The 19,893-nt window shown below is 40.1% G+C and overlaps 2 protein-coding genes across 2 annotated transcripts; one reads left to right on the plus strand and one right to left on the minus strand.

Annotated features, from left to right (window-relative positions):
• Positions 1-17: 17 nt before the first annotated feature.
• LOC133978822 (very low-density lipoprotein receptor-like) lies at positions 18-10,761 on the plus strand. The gene is made up of 21 exons (XM_062417158.1): positions 18-75; positions 248-403; positions 1,037-1,252; positions 1,327-1,536; positions 2,758-2,973; positions 3,091-3,320; positions 3,794-3,923; positions 4,399-4,589; positions 4,876-5,062; positions 5,354-5,566; positions 5,790-5,973; positions 6,063-6,264; positions 6,593-6,757; positions 7,123-7,323; positions 7,930-8,479; positions 8,692-8,811; positions 9,062-9,169; positions 9,330-9,560; positions 9,677-10,052; positions 10,537-10,645; positions 10,738-10,761. The coding sequence occupies exons 1-21, from the start codon at positions 18-20 to the stop codon at positions 10,759-10,761; spliced, it is 4,077 nt and encodes a 1,358-aa protein (XP_062273142.1).
• Positions 10,762-14,005: 3,244 nt separating this feature from the next.
• rchy1 (ring finger and CHY zinc finger domain containing 1) lies at positions 14,006-18,464 on the minus strand. Its single transcript, XM_062417445.1, has 9 exons — positions 18,356-18,464; positions 17,290-17,409; positions 17,073-17,188; positions 16,419-16,497; positions 16,256-16,300; positions 16,106-16,164; positions 15,699-15,728; positions 15,462-15,582; positions 14,006-15,315 (listed from the first exon to the last, which is right to left on the minus strand). Exons 1-9 carry the CDS (start codon positions 18,404-18,406, stop codon positions 15,046-15,048), a joined length of 891 nt encoding a protein of 296 aa, XP_062273429.1. The 5' UTR covers positions 18,407-18,464; the 3' UTR covers positions 14,006-15,045.
• Between the last annotated feature and the right edge of the window lie 1,429 nt (positions 18,465-19,893).

Raw genomic sequence — 19,893 nt, forward strand, 5'->3', positions numbered from 1 at the left:
TTATTTTATCTATAGAGATGGTTGTGTGTTTGTTTCTTTGTGCAGCGTTATTGCAGTTGTCAGGGTTCTTGCAAGGTGAGACAGTTCAACCAAAACTAGTTTTACACCTTCTACAAAAAATATAATTTTAAGGCTTTAAAAAAAAAAATCATATTAAAAGTTCCAAGTAAGATACAGACACAGACGCATTTTTTTAACATTAAAAGTAAGTGAATTCTAGCTTTTTCTTGTCACTTGTTCAAAACAGTTGTTTCAGCTGGAAGCAGTCCTCCGAAGTGCGGTCTGAGCTCTAAGCAGTGCAAGGATGGCTCAGAGTGTGTGCTCTACAGCCATGTGTGTGATGGGGAACCTGACTGCAAGGATGGATCAGATGAAGAGGATTGTGCAACACAATGCAATGAAGGTACTGGGCACACTGTGAAGTCAAATACTACTTGCCATTGTTTTCTATGGTTTGTTTTGACCTACTCTGTCTGATTTAATATACTGTTGGGAACAGTTCTGTAACTGAATAACGGTCTTAAGAAATATCAAATTAGCTGACAGTTTGGCAAGATAATTCAAGCATGTCTTGTGTGATATTGATCAAAAGTATACATGACAAAATGTGCATATTACTGTGATTGAAATCAAAATCTGTTACTTTTAAAAACATTTTTGGCAGGTGAAATTTGCTTTATTGGTGGGGGAATAAAAACTTTCAGTCATAGTCTCGGTTTAATGAAACTCGAGAGCAGAATAAAGTCAAAAAACACTGTCATCAAACTGAATTGATGACTTGTGCCCATTATGAGGTTAAAATTGTAGACATGCAACTTTCTTCTGGCAAACACTTTTTTTTTTTTAACCAACATCTAGTTCAGACATCTGCCTATAAAAATCAAATGTGATGCGACACAGTCCTCATGCATCTCCTCAAAAGCCTTTCAGATTAAACACAGCATAATAGTCACTGTAACACAGGACTGATAATAAACAGCTGGTTTAAAACAATCACACTGTCATGTAATCTCAAACATTGCCTGCATTCAAACAGGCCAGTTCCAGTGTGCCCATGGGAAGAAGTGTATAGACAAGGACCAGGTGTGTGATGGTGTCCCTCAGTGTCAGGACCGTTCTGATGAACTGGAGTGTATGACGCAAACTGAGGGCTGCGTTCACCGTTGTGACAACAAGAGTCGCTGCTTGCCTGCAACCTTCCTCTGTGATGGAGAGAGGGACTGTTTAGATGGCACAGATGAGGCAAACTGCGGTAGGTTAACCGAAAACTATTGAGCTTTTTACAAGTAGTAATCATGAATTGTAATGTTCACCCATCTGAATCAGAGGACCAAGAGGAAGACAAATATGACAAGAAAGAAGTAGCGGCTAGTGCAACCTCTAAGCCTCCTGTGCCCACCCCCATCAAGTGTCCTTATGGCTCCAAACCGTGCAAAAACAAAGCAGAGTGTGTCCTCTACAACCACGTCTGTGATGGAGAGGCAGACTGCAAGGATGGCTCAGATGAGGAGGAATGCTTATTAGAGTGTGAAACAGGTAATCTGGTATTTTTTTTGTTCATCTTGTGTGCTTATCTGCTGTGAGTGGGTTAATGTTTTTACTGCCCTCTAGTGAGCAGCACTAATTCAAATGCATGAAAAGAAAATTCCTCCAGTGACCAATTAAAAGTTTCTGTGCTGACCCGATTTTTTTTTTTTTTTTTTTTTTTTTTTTTTGGCAAAATAGAAACAGAACATCTCTACAAAATTACAAATAACAAGAGGCTCGGCATGGCAGGATTTTAGTACCACAGGTGTACAATTTTGATAAAATCATATGAATAATAGCAAAATATACAAACAAATGATAAAAAACTAAAAAATACAGAAGAACATGAGAGGAAAAACAATTAAATAAACCATAATACTTGTTTGTGGAGGGGGGAAAAAGGGAGCTCTACGTGCTCTACTATGTCTAAATTCAATTCCACAAAGAAGGTAACCTCATTCCCTACATATAACTGGCATTTAAGTGACTGCAATGAGGAGGAACTTCAATAGTGGATTTTTAGTCTCAATGGCACTGAAAAAAACCCTAACTAGCCATAAACTGAGCCTATAATAAAATGTAACCGTTATCATTAAAATGGTCACAAACAAGGTTAAATTTCCTGCCATGCCAATTAGTGGTTTATTTCTGATTGCAACATCAGTTTCATTTACATTGTTCCATTGTGGACAAGGGCTACTTTTCAATGCCAGAAATGCTCATTGGTGATTGGATCAGTAACTTCTTGGGTAAATTAAATTTTAAGAGAATGTAAAGACCACCTTTTTTTTATTATTGAGAATTAAGTTTGGGCTGAGGTATCATTTGGAAGGACAGTTTAGTAAATGCCTTGAACCAATTCTAAATGTATTCATATGTCAGTCTAGTTACTGTAGAAACTCAAGGCCACCTTCTTTCTTGATATATATTATTTTTCCATATAAAACTTGAAGCTTTTGTCATACGGACCAGAATGTAGTCAAAATACATAGATCTGAAGTGACATAGCATTCTATGTAATCCTTCAGATCATTCATGAGTACTGCAAATAAACAAATGGCTTATCTATAACAACTGAGTTAATATACTGTAAATGGGAAGAGCCTAGAGATTTGGGATATGTTTATGAAGCACTTTTGAATCCACTAAAGCTGGAAGACTCTACACAATGTGAGGTCCAGTCATAACTTCAGTCCTGCCAGCATCCTGATGATGTCCTGTCCTCTGCAGACCAGTTCCAGTGTGCCCATGGTAAGAAGTGCATAGAGCTGCGGCAGGTGTGTGACGGCGTACCTCAGTGTCAGGACCGCTCAGATGAACTGGGATGTGCCGAGCACATGGAGGGCTGCGCTCACCAATGTGATGACAAAAGCCGCTGCATTCCTAACAGCTTCCTCTGTGACGGGGAGAGGGACTGTTTGGACGGCAGCGACGAGGCAAACTGTGGTATGTTGTTGTCACACCTATGCAAGGAAATGGAAATCATGCGACCAGGATTAATTTTTTCCTGTTTTTGTAAAGGAGATTTTATGTGATCATATCTGTGCCCTTTCCTCTCTGTAGCTGATGAGGTGTGCAGTGCCAGTGAGTTCAAGTGCACCAGTGGCCAGTGTGTGTCCGCCGTAATGCACTGCGACGGCCACCCGGACTGCTGGGACCGCTCAGATGAGGAGGGCTGCACCAAAGCACCAGTGTGCATCACCAAGCACCGCTGCCCCCAGAGCAAGGAGTGCCTGGTGCAGGAGTGGATCTGTGACGGAGACCAGGACTGCAAAGATGGCACAGATGAAAAAGTGGGTGTCTGAGGCAATACCAGAAACATCTAAAGTGAGGTTTTGAGTAATACGCTTATAGGGGTAAAAATGCAACCCAAAACATGTCAGTCAAGTTGTTTTCTGGGTTGTGTGTAGCAAATGATTTACTTAATGTGTACTGGGTGGATGGGAAACTTTTAACATATATAAAAATCTTTTAGAGGTAAATTACAGGAATGCCATAACAGTGGTGCATCTTAGCAGAACTTATTGCATTTCTTGGCATTTGAAGGTCAAAGGTCAGCCAGCACAGAGCAGCGCTGATGGAGCAACAGGGGTTACTGTATGTAGCTTTAGCTTAATGGTTCTTGATTCCACAGCCCGGTGCTCCAATAGACTACACATTCACCAGTCCAGCCAACTGCCTCATCTATTTTGAAAGTGTTTATAAGTTATAAATTGTGAAATGCAACTTTGGATCACATTTGAATAATCATTGGTTCTTTGTGCAGGACTGTCCTGTGGCTCCTCTGAACTGCGGCAAATTCCAGTGGTCGTGTAAATCCAAGACCAAGTGTGTCCCCACAGCCTGGAGGTGTGATGGCATGAAGGACTGTGAGGATGGCAGCGACGAGACCGACTGTGAGTAAATGTACACAACAGATTGGCGAAAGAAATTTAAACAATTTAGGTTGACTCCAGCTGGGATTCAAATGTTTCCGTCCTGTTGCTCTATGGTGTACCATAAAATACAGTAAAGATGCCAAAAACTAAGATAATATTGGGGCAGTGTTGCAGGTGCTTTAAATTCAGCCATTCCACTATTGCACCACCTGCTACATTTGCAAGTGTGGAAATTGGAAATATCTAATATAAAATGGACATTGGCACAAAAAAGGAAAACACACTTCCAGATGACTGAGAACTGGATCCATTCGGAACCTCAAAAGGCAAAATCTGTTATCAGAACAGAGAGGGAAAACCTTTATTCAAAGTGATGTTGCAGCTCTCATTTTTCTTGGTTTCACCCTTTACACTCAGGGTTTTACTTTCTGTCAAACTAACTGAATACCTGCTAAATTTTGTATTGAACATGTAAATTGTGTGCGTGTACCAGGTGAGGCGGTGAAATGCCTCCCTCACCAGTTCCAGTGTGGCAGTCAGGAGTGCCTGGATCCAGCCCTGCTGTGCAACGGCATCACCAACTGCGCTGACGGCTCCGACGAGGGAAAGAGCTGCCAGACAAACTGCTCAGAAGCCGATAAGAAACGCTGCTCTCAGAGCTGCCACAGCACGCCACAGGGGACGGTGAGGATCCGGTATCTCCACAGGTTGTCTTGTGTGATTTGAAGTTAATTTGGTGGGTGGATGGCAGGCTTATAATGGAAGCTTCGAAAAGCTGAGTAAGGCAAAGACTGTCATGCAGTTCAGAGCTCTTTTTAAAGTGGGAAAGTTAAACTATAATCAAATTAAACAGTTACTATATGACCATTCTGAATAAACAAACCTTTCACCAGCTACAAGTGTGTAAATTTAGTATCCTGTGAATTATGACTGACCTATGCTTGACTTGTGTTTGTTGCGTGCTGTGTAGCGTTGCAGCTGTGCAGCAGGGTTCAGGCTCCTGGAGGACGAGCAGACCTGTGTCGACATCGATGAGTGTGAAGGCCAGAGCTCGAGTGGGTGCAGTCAGATGTGCATCAACACACCTGGCTCCTATCAGTGTGACTGCCACCCAGGCTACATAAAGGAGGCAGGGGGACACCACTGCAAGATCACCGGTAGAGTAATTTAGCAGAGAATGTCTCGCATACAGTTAAATGAGAAAATTGATACTCTGTTGTTTAATATGAAGGTACAACCAGCAATTGGTAAGCTTAGCATAAAAATACAGTTTATAACAATTTGGCTTTATTGTTCAAGATGCAACTTCTCCTGTCAGTGAGATGATCTTTATTTCAACCGTTTTAACAAATCTCTCTTAATTAAGAAGCCACACTAATGGGACCAATTAAATATTACAACAATATGTAAGTATGTAACATGATGATTCTCCTTTCACCATACCACAGGTGAACCTTTCCTGTTGACATCAATGCAAACGGACCTCTACCTGTTAGGGCTGCGGAGCCGCAGCCTGGATGTGTTGTCCTCCTCTGCCAAGAAGGCAATCCTCTCTCTGGACTATGACTGGAGGGAGCAGAGGGTCTTCTGGGTCGGTCTGGACAATGACAGCATCAGGTGGTCCTCGCTGGACCAGAAGAACACAGGAGTTCTGATTCAAGGTTGGTACAACATGACTTGCGTGTCGGAGACATTGCTTTTAATATTAATCAATGTCAGTGGAATGTATTAGAGGTACCATAGGTGCTCATAGACACGAGGATGGCTCTTTATAACACCTTGGTATTAACTGACTTAAGAGCTACTGCAAGGATCAAACCTGTGACCCCGCAGTTGAGGCATGGTCTGTAACCACTATTGAACTCCGCCACCCTGTTTCCACAGGTGTCCGAGCTGATTCTGTTGCCGTGGACTGGCTCGGGAGGAATCTGTACTGGATTGACGGAGTGAACAGTCAGATAGTTGCCACTAGACTGGCCACAGCCTCCAAGAACTTGCTGGACCACAGCATCATCCTGGATGAAGACCTGGATCAGCCCCGGTCCCTAGCACTAGTACCACAAAACGGGTTGATATGAATTATTTTGCTCTTAAACCATTCCACAGTAATTATAAAAACCCTACGACAGGTATTTTGAACTCGTATTTTTCTATCAGGCTAATGTTCTGGACTGAAATTGGTAATGTGGTGAAGATTGAGCGGGCTGGGATGGACGGGTCGGAGAGGAGGGCAGTGGTGAACTCCAGTCTGGGCTGGCCGGGCGGTGTGGCTGTGGACATCATCTCTGAAAGGGTTTACTGGACAGATGAAAGGCTGAGACTGATAGGATCTGCAACACTCGATGGCGATGATATTCAGGTAACATTACAGAATGGGAATGCAAGTATGTATTTTTTTTTAAAGCTTTGAGATAACATGACCCTTTAATCATATACACCCACCATAAATGTTACAGAACATTTTCAAACTTCAAAATTTAAGCACTACATTCATTCAGGAAAATGTTGTCCTGCCCTCCTTTTTTTTCTTTTTTTTTTTTTAAACCTGATATGGCTACAATATAATCTGAAATTTCATGTTGGTGTAAAAACAACAAGACACTGAAACCTGTCAAACTACCCAAGACGCGATACACAAATAATAAATAAGCCATGTATAAGTCTGTTCCTGTTCTGTCATATTTCAGATTCTACAGATGAAAGAGACCACCAACCCATTCTCCCTGGCAGTGTTCAATGACATGCTCTACTGGTCTGACGCCAAGAACCGAGTGGTGCAGGCTGCCCATAAAATCACAGGCAAAAACCGCCAAGTTCTCCTGAAGAGGCCGAGGCAGCCTTTTGCCATAAAGGCGAGTAAAATAATCATAGTTGAGGATGCTTGGATACAAGTAGAAATGGGGTCAATTATATAATCAATGAGATGCTGAAACTAAATTTGGAGCACTTCATGTGTGTGTGAAGTACTCACAGTAGCTGGCTAAAGAACCTGCATACAGCTATTACATTGTACGTTTTGAAATACTCCATTTATGAACAGTTTCAGGGAAATGTGAAAATTCTGGAGTTGTAGGTGGTCAACTAGAACTGCAGTATTGGTGTAATAAATATGAATGTAGTGCTTGGTACATTTCTTTCTTTCAGGTAAAATAGTTACAGGTACAACTTATAAAATTAACAGTTTGGTTTTTTTAAACATTTTCTCGTTTCCCTACAGATCATCCACCCATTGCTCCAGATGGGTACGGAGAGTCCCTGCAAGAAGATGGAGTGTTCCCACATGTGTGTATTAGCCCCGGGATCCAAGGCCGTGTGCAAGTGCCCCTCTGGTCTTTTACTGGCTGAGGATGGCCTGACCTGCTCCACTTCAGTCAATGCAGGCTTCCTGCTGATGCTGTCTCCCTCCACTGTCACCCAGGTTTCATTTATGACACATAGTTTCACACAGTCTGTGTTTTAATAGATAACATTAATACCACTCATGTTTTTAGGGTTAATATGAAGCAGTAGCTAGTTAGCTTATCCTGGCATAAAGACTGGAAACCGGGAACATTGCTAGCTTGCTCTGGCCAAAAAACACAAAATCCACTGACCACCTGTGTTTCATATTTGTTTAATTCGCAAAAAACCTAAGTTAGTTACTCTTACTGGCACCTTATTTATGATTAAAATGTTATGTTAATTAAGCTTTAGAAGTGCTACGAGATGGATTTTTTTTTCTTTTACCCTCTGGACAGTCGGGCTTGCTATTTTCCCCAATTTCCAGTCATTATGCTAAGCTAACTATCTGCTAGCTCCTGTGTCATATTTACTGTGCTGGTGTCAACCTTCTCATCTAACTTCCTGCAAGAAAGTCAATAAGTAAACCTACTGAGCCTAATATACATTAAAATGTATGTAACTATTTTAGTATCTGCTACATGACATGATCATAAAATTGACAATATTTTACTTCTGTTGACAATGACTTGAATTATGAATTATTTTAGATAATTTGATATTTAATCTCCAAATATCTCTGCAGATCTACCTACAGTCCAGACACACAGCAACTGGACTAAAGGGCTGGCCTGAACACCTGGCCCTGCAGGTGCCCAATGTCAATGAGGCAGCCATCATGGACTACAGCCTACGTGACCACACCCTCTTCTTGACAGATGATGGCTCGACTTCACTCAGCTCCTTCAAACTGAAAGACTCAGACTTGGCCTCTCAGGGCCAGCTTCTCAAACTCCTGGGTGACACCATCACCGCCATGGCCCTGGACTGGGTAACGCTCAATGTCTACTGGAGCAGCAACAAACAGCCCCGCCTGCAGGTCACTTCCATCATAGGTGCACATACAGCTGTTCTACTAAAGGAAGGTATTAGTAGAGTGGAGTCCATCGCCCTCCACCCTCCCAGTGGGAGAGTGTGTTTCACTAACCTGGGTCTGCAGAGTACAGGTACTGTGGCTACTGTAGAGTGTGCCAACATGGATGGTGCTGAGCGCCGTGTGGTGTGGAAGGATGCTGTCCAGCCTACATCTCTGGTCTTGTCCAGTAATGGGGCTACTATCTACTGGGCTGACACCAGTAAGAATTTTAAGTTTTTGTTTGTAGTTGTGGGAAAGTGTGTTCATGTCGTTTCAAGTCAAAATGTTGTTTACCTAGTTTCTTACAAGCTTATTAGTATTTTGAGGATTCAGTCTGTCAAAAAATCCCTTGAGTGACCTTAAAGTATTTCAGCTGTGAATGAAGTTGTATTTATTGAAATGCGCAGTGACATAGAATGGATTCTTTCCCAGATTTAGGCGTCATTGGTTCTGTCCAGCTTGATGGATCTGGATACAAAGAGTTGAAGGCTGGCGATGGCCTGGCTGCTTTGGCTCTGAGTGACGACATGCTGCTTTGGATGACTGTTAGTGGTAATGGCTCATACAGTTATGTACTATACATAAACACCCAGTGACATGTTATGCATACCAACTACCCAGGGAGGAACTTCGTACACAATGTTCAGTCTCACACTAAATGCCTGAATTAGAAACTGTTTAAGATTTGAGTCTGACATGCTATCATCCAGTGTGCTTAAAATATTGTCTCTAAAAGGATGTTGCAAACATTGTTTTCTGTTGATTTCTTTCGTAGATTTTATGTATTTTTTCCCCCTTTCAGATAAGACCAGGCTGTGGTACAGAGATGAGCAGCAGCAGAACAGGTTGTGGTTTGAGGTTGGCACAGAAGTGGTGAGCTTGAAGGCATTCAGCAAGTCTAGCCAGACTGGTACGCAAGAAAACTACAACAGAACACCTGGATTTTTATTTTATTTTTTGTGTGTGTGTGTCAATATAGCCTGCTTGGAGTTTGCCAATTCACAACCATTTTAAATGTTGGTAATGTCATTTAATGCCACAAACAACAATCCACTGACTTCTTTTGGCAGGTTCTAACCAATGCGCAGAAAACAATGGCAACTGCCAGCAGTTGTGCCTTGCAACCCCAGCAGGCCGGACATGTAAGTGTGCCACTGACTACACTGTGAATGGAACCCACTGTGGCCCAGAGCTGAGCTGCCCAGCTGGCAGCAGGCCGTGTCTGGATCATCTTTCATGCCAGCCTGTTGAGAAGTTCTGTAACGGGCATGTAGACTGTTCTGACCATTCAGACGAGAACTGTGAGTTGTTATACCTATATTTAACTTTACTTCAGTAGGAATAATGATGCCAAATGTTAAAACATTCTGGAAAATCATTTCCCGTTTGTCTGAACTCTTTAGTGTCTCCTTCACAGGTGTTAATATGAAGCTGTGGCCAGGAGTCAAGGTCCCTGCTCCTACTGAGTCCCACAGTTCCTCTTCCACTCCCTCCCCCACTCTGTCAGAAGACACTGGTCTCAACATCTCCCTGAATGCCAGCAGTAAGCTCTTGAACCTGGACACCCAGACATGCAGCCAGAGACGGTGCAGTGGCAATGGACGCTGTGTGGAGATCAATGGGAACACTGCCTGCGTGTGCTCACTGGATTACAGCGGTGATTCCTGTCAAGACCACCTCCTGAAGACCATGCAGGGTCCCATTGTCTATGGCATAGCTGGCCTCTGTGTAGGAGTGGTGGTCATTGCTGTGATAGCAGTGGTGGCTAAGAGGAAGAAGAGCGCCAACACAAGGTTTTCCTGACTATTAATTAATGACAAACCTTCCTGTCACAAACATGAAAGTTGTAGAAATCCACATTTTACATAGTTTTGCAAGTATTTGGTCATAAATCCAAATACTTGAAAAATTAAAATCCTGGCCTGATTTGGAGGTAAAATTAAGCAATTACTAAAGTTATAACAACTGATCCTGATGGAAAGGATCTCAAAGTCAAAATTTAATGGCATTCATCAAACGTTGAGATTTCAGTCTGGACCAAATGGTCATTGCCACCCATAGAGCTTTGCTGCTAGTATGGATAAACAATCTAAGATTCATCATCAAATGTCCCTTTTATATACAGTGTCAGACCAATCCATTTTTAGGAAGATTGACGTGGATATAGTGCATATCTACAATTGTTTGTTGGAAGAATGTTAAGTGTTTTCCACATGTAGCAATATTTGACTGTATAGAATTGGCACAGGACAACATTTCTGTGTCACCTTCCTGCAGGAGTGCTAACTCAGCAGCAGTGAAGGAAACGAGTATGACTGACCTGGAAAACAGAGTTGAAACCACCCCAAGTACACAGACTTCCCCAGCAGATGCAGACAAGCCAGAGGTGGACCTCCCCAAAACCTCTTAACCAGCAGTTCTCAATTTGTGTAACTCTGTTGTAGAATAACAACTCTGACTTTCTGTTTGTCTTTGCAGGAAGCGGTATCTTCTGTGGACTGATTTATAGACAAGCAACTTTTTAAATAAATGATCTGAATTTCCCACTTTTTCCTGTGAAGTTATTTCTGCATTGTAATTCATCAAAACAGATGGTTATGCCACTGACTTGAGCTTTATTCACACTGATCAAAAGAATTTTTACATAATGTAGTGCCATGAGGTCAACTGGTAAGATCAGAGGATGGTGACCACTGGGTGGACCCTCCTTTGTTTGGATGATGACAAAGGACAAAGAAGGCAAATGAGAAATGTCTGTCCTTGGGAGGGACCTCAAATGCAGAAAATACCATATCTCTGGTGTCTTAACTGATCAAATAGACTGGACTGCAGATGTTATACGGTTCTGGATACAAATACACACTTTGTATGCAACCTAATGTCCCCCACAAAAGACCACATTTTAAAACTATGTTATACATGGCATGGCATGGCTTTGGCAAAAGCCACGTCTGTTGGTCCACACTGAAACATCTCAAGTATTGTATGAACTGTACAGACATTCATGGTCCCCTCAGATGGACAGATGACCCCCTGACCGACATTCCCTTCATCCAGCTCTACTTTGAGTCAAGTGCTAACATGCCAAATTAAGATGGTGAACAAGGTAAAAAATCATCATGTGAGCATTGCCATTATTATTCTGACCTTTTATCATTTAGCTCAAAATACTGCTTTGCCCTAGTATCACACGTGACTCATGTGCTTTGGCCATGCAGTGGTGGAATATACATGTAACAGTATGCTTCATCAAATACTATACTTGTAGGGATACATTATACATCACTGTATTTGACAACTATCTACTTTGCAAATGAACATAAAAACATGTAATATTATATAATGCATTGCTGTACATGATTTTCCAACATATATTCTGTTGAATTAACTCCACTTCAACCAGCCACAACATTGGAAGCTGTCTACATGTTAACAGATCAATAATCCAGTTATATATAAAACTGAAAGGGACCATTCTATATGAGTGCTTTTGCTCTTTAGGTACATTTTGCTGATAATACTGTGCTTTTAAAGTTTTAATGCAGGACTTGTATTTGTTACAGTTAGTACTTTTACTTAAATAGCAAATCTGAGTACTTATTCAACCACTGCTTTTCATACTTATATTTCTCACTTGTACAAAAAGGTTGGTTAATTGACTGCTGTGATTATAAATTACGAGTAAATGTAGATATGGGACATGTAACTGGTGAGAATTCAGGACAGTATAAGTATATAAGTACAAAATGTATGATGCTTTAAATTGGCTCAGTTGTTTGTATCTATGAACATACTGTATGTTAAATTTAACTGATTGCTGGAAATGAAATAATGGAATTAATGTATACGGTGGCATATTTAAGTATATTGAAGAACAATCTAAATTCTTTGTTACCATTGCAGGGATGCATGCTGAGACGTGACCAAGGAGTTATTTATCTAAACCAGATTCTTTCCATTGTTTACATCAAAACCACAAAAAAACATGTTTGTTGTTTATGAATAGGCACGCCTGGTTTGCATATTCTCTTATTGTTTTACTGTTTTAGCACTCTCTAATTCTGGTCTGTCTGCGGTTTAGTTTGAATTGTTTGTCAGTTGGAGCTGGAGTTTATGTTGTTATATTATATTGCTCTGAAAATGAACCTGATGATTAATTACTGCCATATTCTACCCACACATATCAAAAGCCATATAAGAAGATGTTTAACTCGGCTGCTCTATTATTCATGCAAGTCTAAGAGGAAAGAAGTAATGAGCATTTATTGTGCTGCTTTTGTCAGAATTGAGACGTTTCAGAATTAGTGTGGTGGATCTCTATAGTGTGGAAGGACAAGAGGATATTCAACGTATTACGGTAAGTTTTAAAGCTGGAATACTATATAAAAATAATATAACTTGAATATTCTACTACCTAATATTAAGAGTAACCAATTTTCTGGAAGTAGATCATGATTCCTTATACCTTGAGCAATGCTCAACATTGTTTAAAGAATTGATGCTTCTTTTAGTGTGTAAACCAACAACATTTTTATTAAGCAACATGGTGTTTATGGTTTATTTGTCTCAGCAAATACAGGAAAGACAGCAATGGCTTTTCTAAGGATTACACTTTGTGTTGTCCTCATGGTGACTTTAGCAGTGTCTAAACCAGTGAGTATCTCTACTATTCTGCCTCTTATTCTAGTTGTATAGCATACTAAAGAGGATTTTTTTTCAATACCTGTAAAATTGCCTGTTATAAAACTAGGTCTGTCTAACTGAGGGTGAGAATTCCAATGAGGAGTCCGATGAGGCCAAATCATCAGAAGAGACTGCAACTCATGCTGAGCCTGCACAGGAACCCCTGCAGCCAGAGGTCACAGAGACAAATGCATCTAATTCTGAGGAGGAGGCCGAGCCGACCGAAGCTGCCGCTCTACTCCCCTCTGCAGACCCAGAGCCTTCTCCAGGCACACTCGATTCTTCAGTCCCGTCGAACCCCGAGGACCCCCAAACCTCCACTGACAGTGTTTTACAAGTCACACCAGCTGACCGCTCACACACACCCCTGGGTATAGACATCGGTCAGGATATGCCCAATTCTGATCTTGCTACTGACACTAAGGTCTCACTACAACCAGGCCTTACAGGAGCTGACACTGTCATAGATGTTGGTGACACAAATCATCCACAAGTCATCCCCACCACATACCAAGGATTCCCCCAGGGAGCCACTCCGCCCTTTCCTCAACACGTCAGACCAACACCTCGACCATTCTCTCCAGCTCCTCCCATGCCAATCCCCATCGGAACTGGTGTTCCTGTTTGTTTCCCTTTCAAGTTACCGACCCCTGAACAAGATCTGCCTAGAGGAGATAGCATGTGATCCTAATAGCTAAAAACTGTGCAGAAATCCACTAATTTCTTTTACATGATGTTAGTGTTTTTTTTTTGTTTTCATGAATTCTTGGTGATTGGGATTTATTCCAATTTAAGTTTCACGTTGGAATACTTGATTCCCTTTAGGTGCTAAAAAAAAGTGCTTATTCATTTGATTTTGCACTCATGTACTCAGAGGAGCTGAAAATGAAAATGTGATTAAACGTTACTATCTTCAAATTCACGAATGGTGATTGAATTAACTCAATGGTTCACAAGACAATACAAAATTCTTTAGTAAAATTATGTTGTGTTGTTTATTGGTATTTTTTATTGCCACCATTGTAAAGGTAACCAAACATTACACCTGCAAGTGTGATAAAGATGCAAAAAATAAACATGATTCTGGAGAGATTTGTTTGAATTTTTTTTACAGCAGCTCAAAACTACTGTAACTTCTGTAATTTTATGAGTAGAAAAAACTCAATGCGGTTTTTGCGTCGCAGTTGTAATTATGTTACATTAGTTTGTTAAAACAAATAGGCAAATTCTCCATGTAAAATGTCACCCCTTTACTAGCATTTGAAAATTAGCTGGTTAAAGACCCAGTCTGCAGTTTTCCCACCTTATAAATTACAGGTGAATTCCCATATTGTACATAATGAAATTATTATAATATGGCAGGAATAAAAGAAACTGAGAAATTTGAAGACCTACACAGTCAGATCTTGTGCACATGTAGATAAAGTATAAGCAGACACCCTTGTTCACACAGTCTTTTACTGATAACGTTTAATGAGGACATGTGGCATGCCCCTCTGAATTCAACAGAAACCAGTCACAGTCTTAAAGTACCAGAAATTCATCACTTGAAGTAGTTAACCAGCTAATTTCTTCATAGTGGTGCCACAAGGAAGCTCAGTGGTTAGACTGTCAGTCCCCAGCAAAACTGTCCTGAGTCTGAATCAGACAGTTGGCTAGAGCGTTTGTGTGGAGTTTACAAGTTCTCCCAGTGTGTGTGGGCTCCTCCCACAGTCTAAAGACATGCATGTCAGATGGACATGACTTTAAATTGCCTGTACGTGCATGAATGAGCGTGTTAGTCCTGTGATAGACAATATGTCCATGAAGTATTCTGCCTCTTGCCCAATAGATGCTGAGAGGCGCTGTAGCCCTCTACAGCTCTGTAGAGAACAAGCAGGGTAGAGAGAACAGATGGATTTTTTAATCATGTGTAAAATCTAGGAATATTGGCTCATACTGATACACTCAGTGTAATTTACTACAACTAAGTGCATCAGCCAAATATCTAAAATAACAAATGTCAATGTAATTCTAATGTTGCATGTTGTGTGTCCTATATCATTAATATCGTAGCAATTTGAGTTTCACTATGAATGAAAAGTGTGGTACAAATTAAATGTGTTATTTATCATTATTATCATCATTATTATTATTTGGTGTGGATGCCGAAGGTTGCTCCTGCTGCTCTGGCTCCGTGTCTGTTTCTGTCTCGTTTTCATTGTCCGGTTCTGGCTGCTGTTCTGGTGGCTGCTGTTCTGGTGGCTGCTGTTCTGGAGGCTGCTGTATGAGTCCTCCGTCCTGGGCCGTGTTGTAGGAGCCGCAGCCGGTGCACTTCATCCCCAGGACGTGGAAAGGCACCGTGCAGTGGGTTTGGCAGTCATTACATATAATCTATAACCAGGCGAAACAGAAGTAATGGATTACAAAATGAAAAAAATGAATGGTAGGTTCCATCTTTGTTTAATTGTACTGCTCCACCATTTGTTAAACCTTATTTATCATTACTTGGGAATTTTGTTGCATTACTGAGGTCTTACTTTGGTAGTAGCACCCTGGTATTCAGTGGGCATCGGTGACTGGGCGATCTCTTTGTCTATCTGATCCCAGTGGTCCTCCATGTTCCAGGCAGAGTGCATACAAAGAGGGCAGCGATAAGCACTACAACAAGTAAGGAGACAGTTCAGTACATTTAGTGGAGGGTATGACTATGCTAAAACAATACTTTAATTTACTCAACTAAACAATTACCAGGCAAAGAGACTCATTAGACATACCCAGTTCGGATCATGTCATCAAAGCAGGTCCTGCAGAAAAGGTGAACAAACAGGATGATTGGTACCTTTATGTCGTAATGGTGATTGAACAATAAAAGGTAAACTAGTAAAATATGCAACAATCATGTAGAGCTTGAAAACATCACATACTGATGTATCTGTCTCTATCGTGAAGAATATTTTGACATCTTTTCAACTGTGTTCTCTTCATGGTTTTGATAACGTCATGTTTTACAGGATGCTGAATAATAAATCTGTCTAGAAATATGTGAACATGGTAAGTGTCTTGGATTAATATATTTTTCTTAAGCATAATTAAAGTTGGTACACAAATCTTGCACCACAGTAAAATAACCCCAATTCAATTCCCCCACACTGATGATGTATAGACAGATAATGAGTCATACTTGTGTAGAAGATGGCCACATGGAAGAACTTGTGCTCCAATTCTAGAGGTGTGGATGTCCTGTAATTACAAAAAAATAACAAAGTTATATAAAATTTGGAAGAAAGCAATAAGCCTTAAAGTCCAATATCCCTCTCCACCCCACACTTACCTCCATACACACTGGACAGTTCTGCCTTGAAACATTTTCAACACACTGAAACAAAAAGAGAAAATTGTTAAACAGAAGCAGTGATGATACTGATCTTTGCTTGTCAAAAAATGATATATGTAATTTTTGTGTGGGTGAGAAACAGCTGCCGGTTAATGATCACCTTGTGGTTTCCTCGCAGATCCTGCGCTAAACACAGATTGCACTTGTCACAGTGGAAATATTTCTCCCTGGGCCCAATCCTGTAAGGGTCAAAGTGGAGGGTGATTAAGATTAAAATGTAAAATTACACTTTGTTAAGCGTTGCTGTGTTGTCCTCCTACGTATATGTGTGATTCTGATGCACAGAAGTAAAAATAACACCCATCAACATCAAGGTTTCTTTTCTTTTTTTTGTTGCATATCTCAGCACATAAATGAGAAAAGAGGAACATTTAAATTGTGAAGACAAGAACAGGGCCAGTATACTATTTCACCATTAAACTTAAATATCAAAAACACTGGTGGGATATCACAGATAAACTACATTGTAATATTGTTCACCTGATTTTTTTTTTTAAAGCATTAACATATAAACATATACATGAAGTATCATAATATCAAAAACCTTAACCTTAAAAACAACAGCAGGACCATCTGCTTTACTCTTTGATATTTAAAATGTTGCAGGTAAATTTTTAAAAGGATTTTATTCCCCACATATCTATATCACTGTTACTATCTTATGGACTAAGGCCATACAATTACTAACAGTAATTATACAGATATTTGCTTAGGTCAGAGGTATCCAAGATATGCAAACCTTATTGTGACTCACCTGCATATTCCACAGGGTAAACAGTGATACTGTTTCTTATCCTTGTCAAACAAGTGGCAAATGTCACAGTAATACTCCCCAAACTGCACATGACACTCCTGGCAAGTCTGCTGTGCCTAGAAGAGTGACAGCCAACATTTAAACAGTTTATTTTTCCTTAGTAGCAGTTAGCCATGACATGCACAAAAACAATGTATAATGGTCCCTCTAGAGTTACCTGTTGTATCGTCTCACACGAAGAGCACTGCACCTCTCTGACTTTGAATCGATCCATCTGGTGATTCTCCTCTGCATCGTGGCACAGCCGACACACGTACAGTTTACCACAGCAGGGTGCCTGCAGGACACAGAAATGTGTGATTACACTGAACACTTGGAGGTAAGTGATTAAACCTGTATCACAGGTTATGCTAATGCCTTAAAAGATAAGTTCACACTTTTTCAAGTCCGTCTTAACAGTCAGTTTATTTTGTACAAAACTGTATTTAAAAGTAGATGTGAAGCTTATATGAGGTTTCAGCAGTCTGAGTGAATGATATCAATCTGATATGACACATTTACAGTCTTTTTAGCATCAAATTCCCTCTTTGTGTTTTCTCGAACAGTGTTTCCCTGTTGAGCTGTGGTGGAAGATTAGTAACAAAAAGAGGGACTTTGGCACTAAAAAGACTAAACGCTGCATATTAGCTTCAGATTAACTATTGTACAGATGGTGGACTGTGGATTTTGGCCCCCATCACTCACACTGTCTGAATATTATGAAGGGGTCCTCTAATGGTCAGTATGAACAGGAGGAACGATTACAGCAAGAAAATCATGATTCATTGTTCATTTGGGGACCTGACTGTTGTTTTAAAACTTTAAAAAACGGTGAATATTTCCTTTAAGGGTGCCTCAGTACTTAGTTATTCCTGGCTGCTTCAAACCCCCTGAGCTTTACAGCGCAGTAAAATGAACGTGTCAGCCCACTAATACCGCATTAACACAAATACAATATGTATGACTGACACGTCAAGTATCAACCTCACTTAACAGAAAGGTAAGATAATATGATACACAACGAGCTCGTTACGCAGCTATTCCCTCACATACATGTGTTAAACTAACTGTTATAACCATGTTGCAGCAGGCACTTGCTAGCGTTAGCAACGTAAACTAACGTTGGCTGTCAGAGGTTAACATGGCTGTGTGATAGCGTTATAGCGACAAACAGTGCAGCATATTCAATACCAACATACTTGTGAGTGAGTCAAATAAGAACTACGTTCACAAAGTTAACTCACTTTCAATAAGCAGCTACGCATGTAGTGCTCACAACCAGCAGGTGAAGCCATTTTTCCTTCCTTCTTCTTCTTCCATCAATGTATAGAGAGTGCTGATAGTGCACCGCCGCTCAGCCTCGCAGCTACTTCTCCCAGTGGTCACTCGCGGTATTGCAGTCAAAAAGCTTTTTTTTTTTTTTTCTTTTTTTTTTTTTTTTTTCCCCTTTGACCACCATTGTAAAACAGACGTCTATGAAACTGTTGACAGGACACCTCGAACTCATTAAGGGTCAGGTATATGACTCTTTTTATTAAGAATTTTTTGATACATGGAGCTTTTTTATATTTGTAAAACTCGAGCCGAGAAAAGCAATTTAAAGATCCGTGACATCATCACAATGTAAAGTCTATGGTTGGAGTGGGATCTTCCGGAGGGCCAGCGAGTGAAAAACTACTGTACATATTCAGTGGATACTTTAGTCATTGGACGCTATACATTTAAGTTTATGTTGACATTGTAGGTAAAGTATGGCAAGGCAAGGCAAGGCAACTTTATTTATATAGCGCATTTCATACCTAGGGGCAACTCAATGTGCTTTACATAAAAACAAACATTTGACAGTAGAATTGGAAGCATAAAAACATACAATTAAAAATAACCCAATAACTAAGGTGATAATTCTTCTTTATGTTTATTATTGAGGTCATAGTGGGTGATGATGTTGTACTAGGGTGCATTATATTGACTGAAAACACCCACACACACACCCCCACACACACACAAACACACACACACACACACACACACACACACACACTAAGAATTTAGTCATACCTGATCATATTTGATTAAATTGTGTATCATGATGATTAGATGCACAGAATTTAATTTCACTGCATTGTATTACTACTGCAAACATTAATAGTTGTAGTAATTATTCTATTTCAGTACTTATTAACAAGAATTTTCCAAAAATAATGCACAGAGAAATAAATCACAATCAGGCATAAAATCAGAAAGGAAAACAAAACATATTCATTTATACTTCATTTATTTTAAATTACATTTCACTTAGTAACACTACCTCAACTGAAATGTCTTCAGAAGTTTTACCCTTTATTACAATTGTTATAAACTCACTTAGATTCAGTCAGCAACTGGTTCAAGTCACTGTTCAGACAAAATGACTTTCACCAGATTTTTTAGAATTAAATAAAAGAAAAAAAGATTCAGGACTTTTGAGAAAACATTAGGGGCTGCAACCCAGAAGCCACCCCCTAGCTCTGCCCCTGCTCTGTATACTGAACGTGACCTTTTGAATAAAAATGCTTGTAAAATCCTAATAAAGTATTTTTTTAAAAACAATTATGTTTAACGGTCAGATAAAACTCGTATTGTGAAGTTTTTTATACTAGTATCATAATTTATTGCTCTGTATATCTGTGCACCAATTGGACTCTGTCACCTTTTTAATACATTGCAGTCATAAATATTTTCCTTCATATTCTCTCCTCTTTGTTTGGCTATATCTACTGCCATACCCTCTATTATATCGATT

The sequence above is a fragment of the Scomber scombrus genome, chromosome 4 (assembly GCF_963691925.1).
Source record: "Scomber scombrus chromosome 4, fScoSco1.1, whole genome shotgun sequence".
NCBI lineage: Eukaryota > Metazoa > Chordata > Actinopteri > Scombriformes > Scombridae > Scomber > Scomber scombrus.

Bases quoted from the DNA above. Each gene is read 5' to 3' on its own strand.
- LOC133978822 (XM_062417158.1), top strand. From the start codon at position 18: ATGGTTGTGTGTTTGTTTCTTTGTGCAGCGTTATTGCAGTTGTCAGGG. The intron at 5,567-5,789 runs GTTGGTACAACA...CTGTTTCCACAG, and splicing joins CACAGGAGTTCTGATTCAAG to GTGTCCGAGCTGATTCTGTT. The intron at 8,812-9,061 runs GTAATGGCTCAT...TCCCCCTTTCAG, and splicing joins GCTTTGGATGACTGTTAGTG to ATAAGACCAGGCTGTGGTAC.
- rchy1 (XM_062417445.1), bottom strand. From the start codon at position 18,406: ATGGCTTCACCTGCTGGTTGTGAGCACTACATGCGTAGCTGCTTATTG. The intron at 16,165-16,255 runs GTAAGTGTGGGG...TTGTAATTACAG, and splicing joins ACTGTCCAGTGTGTATGGAG to GACATCCACACCTCTAGAAT. The intron at 15,729-16,105 runs GTATGACTCATT...CCTTTTCTGCAG, and splicing joins TGTGGCCATCTTCTACACAA to GACCTGCTTTGATGACATGA.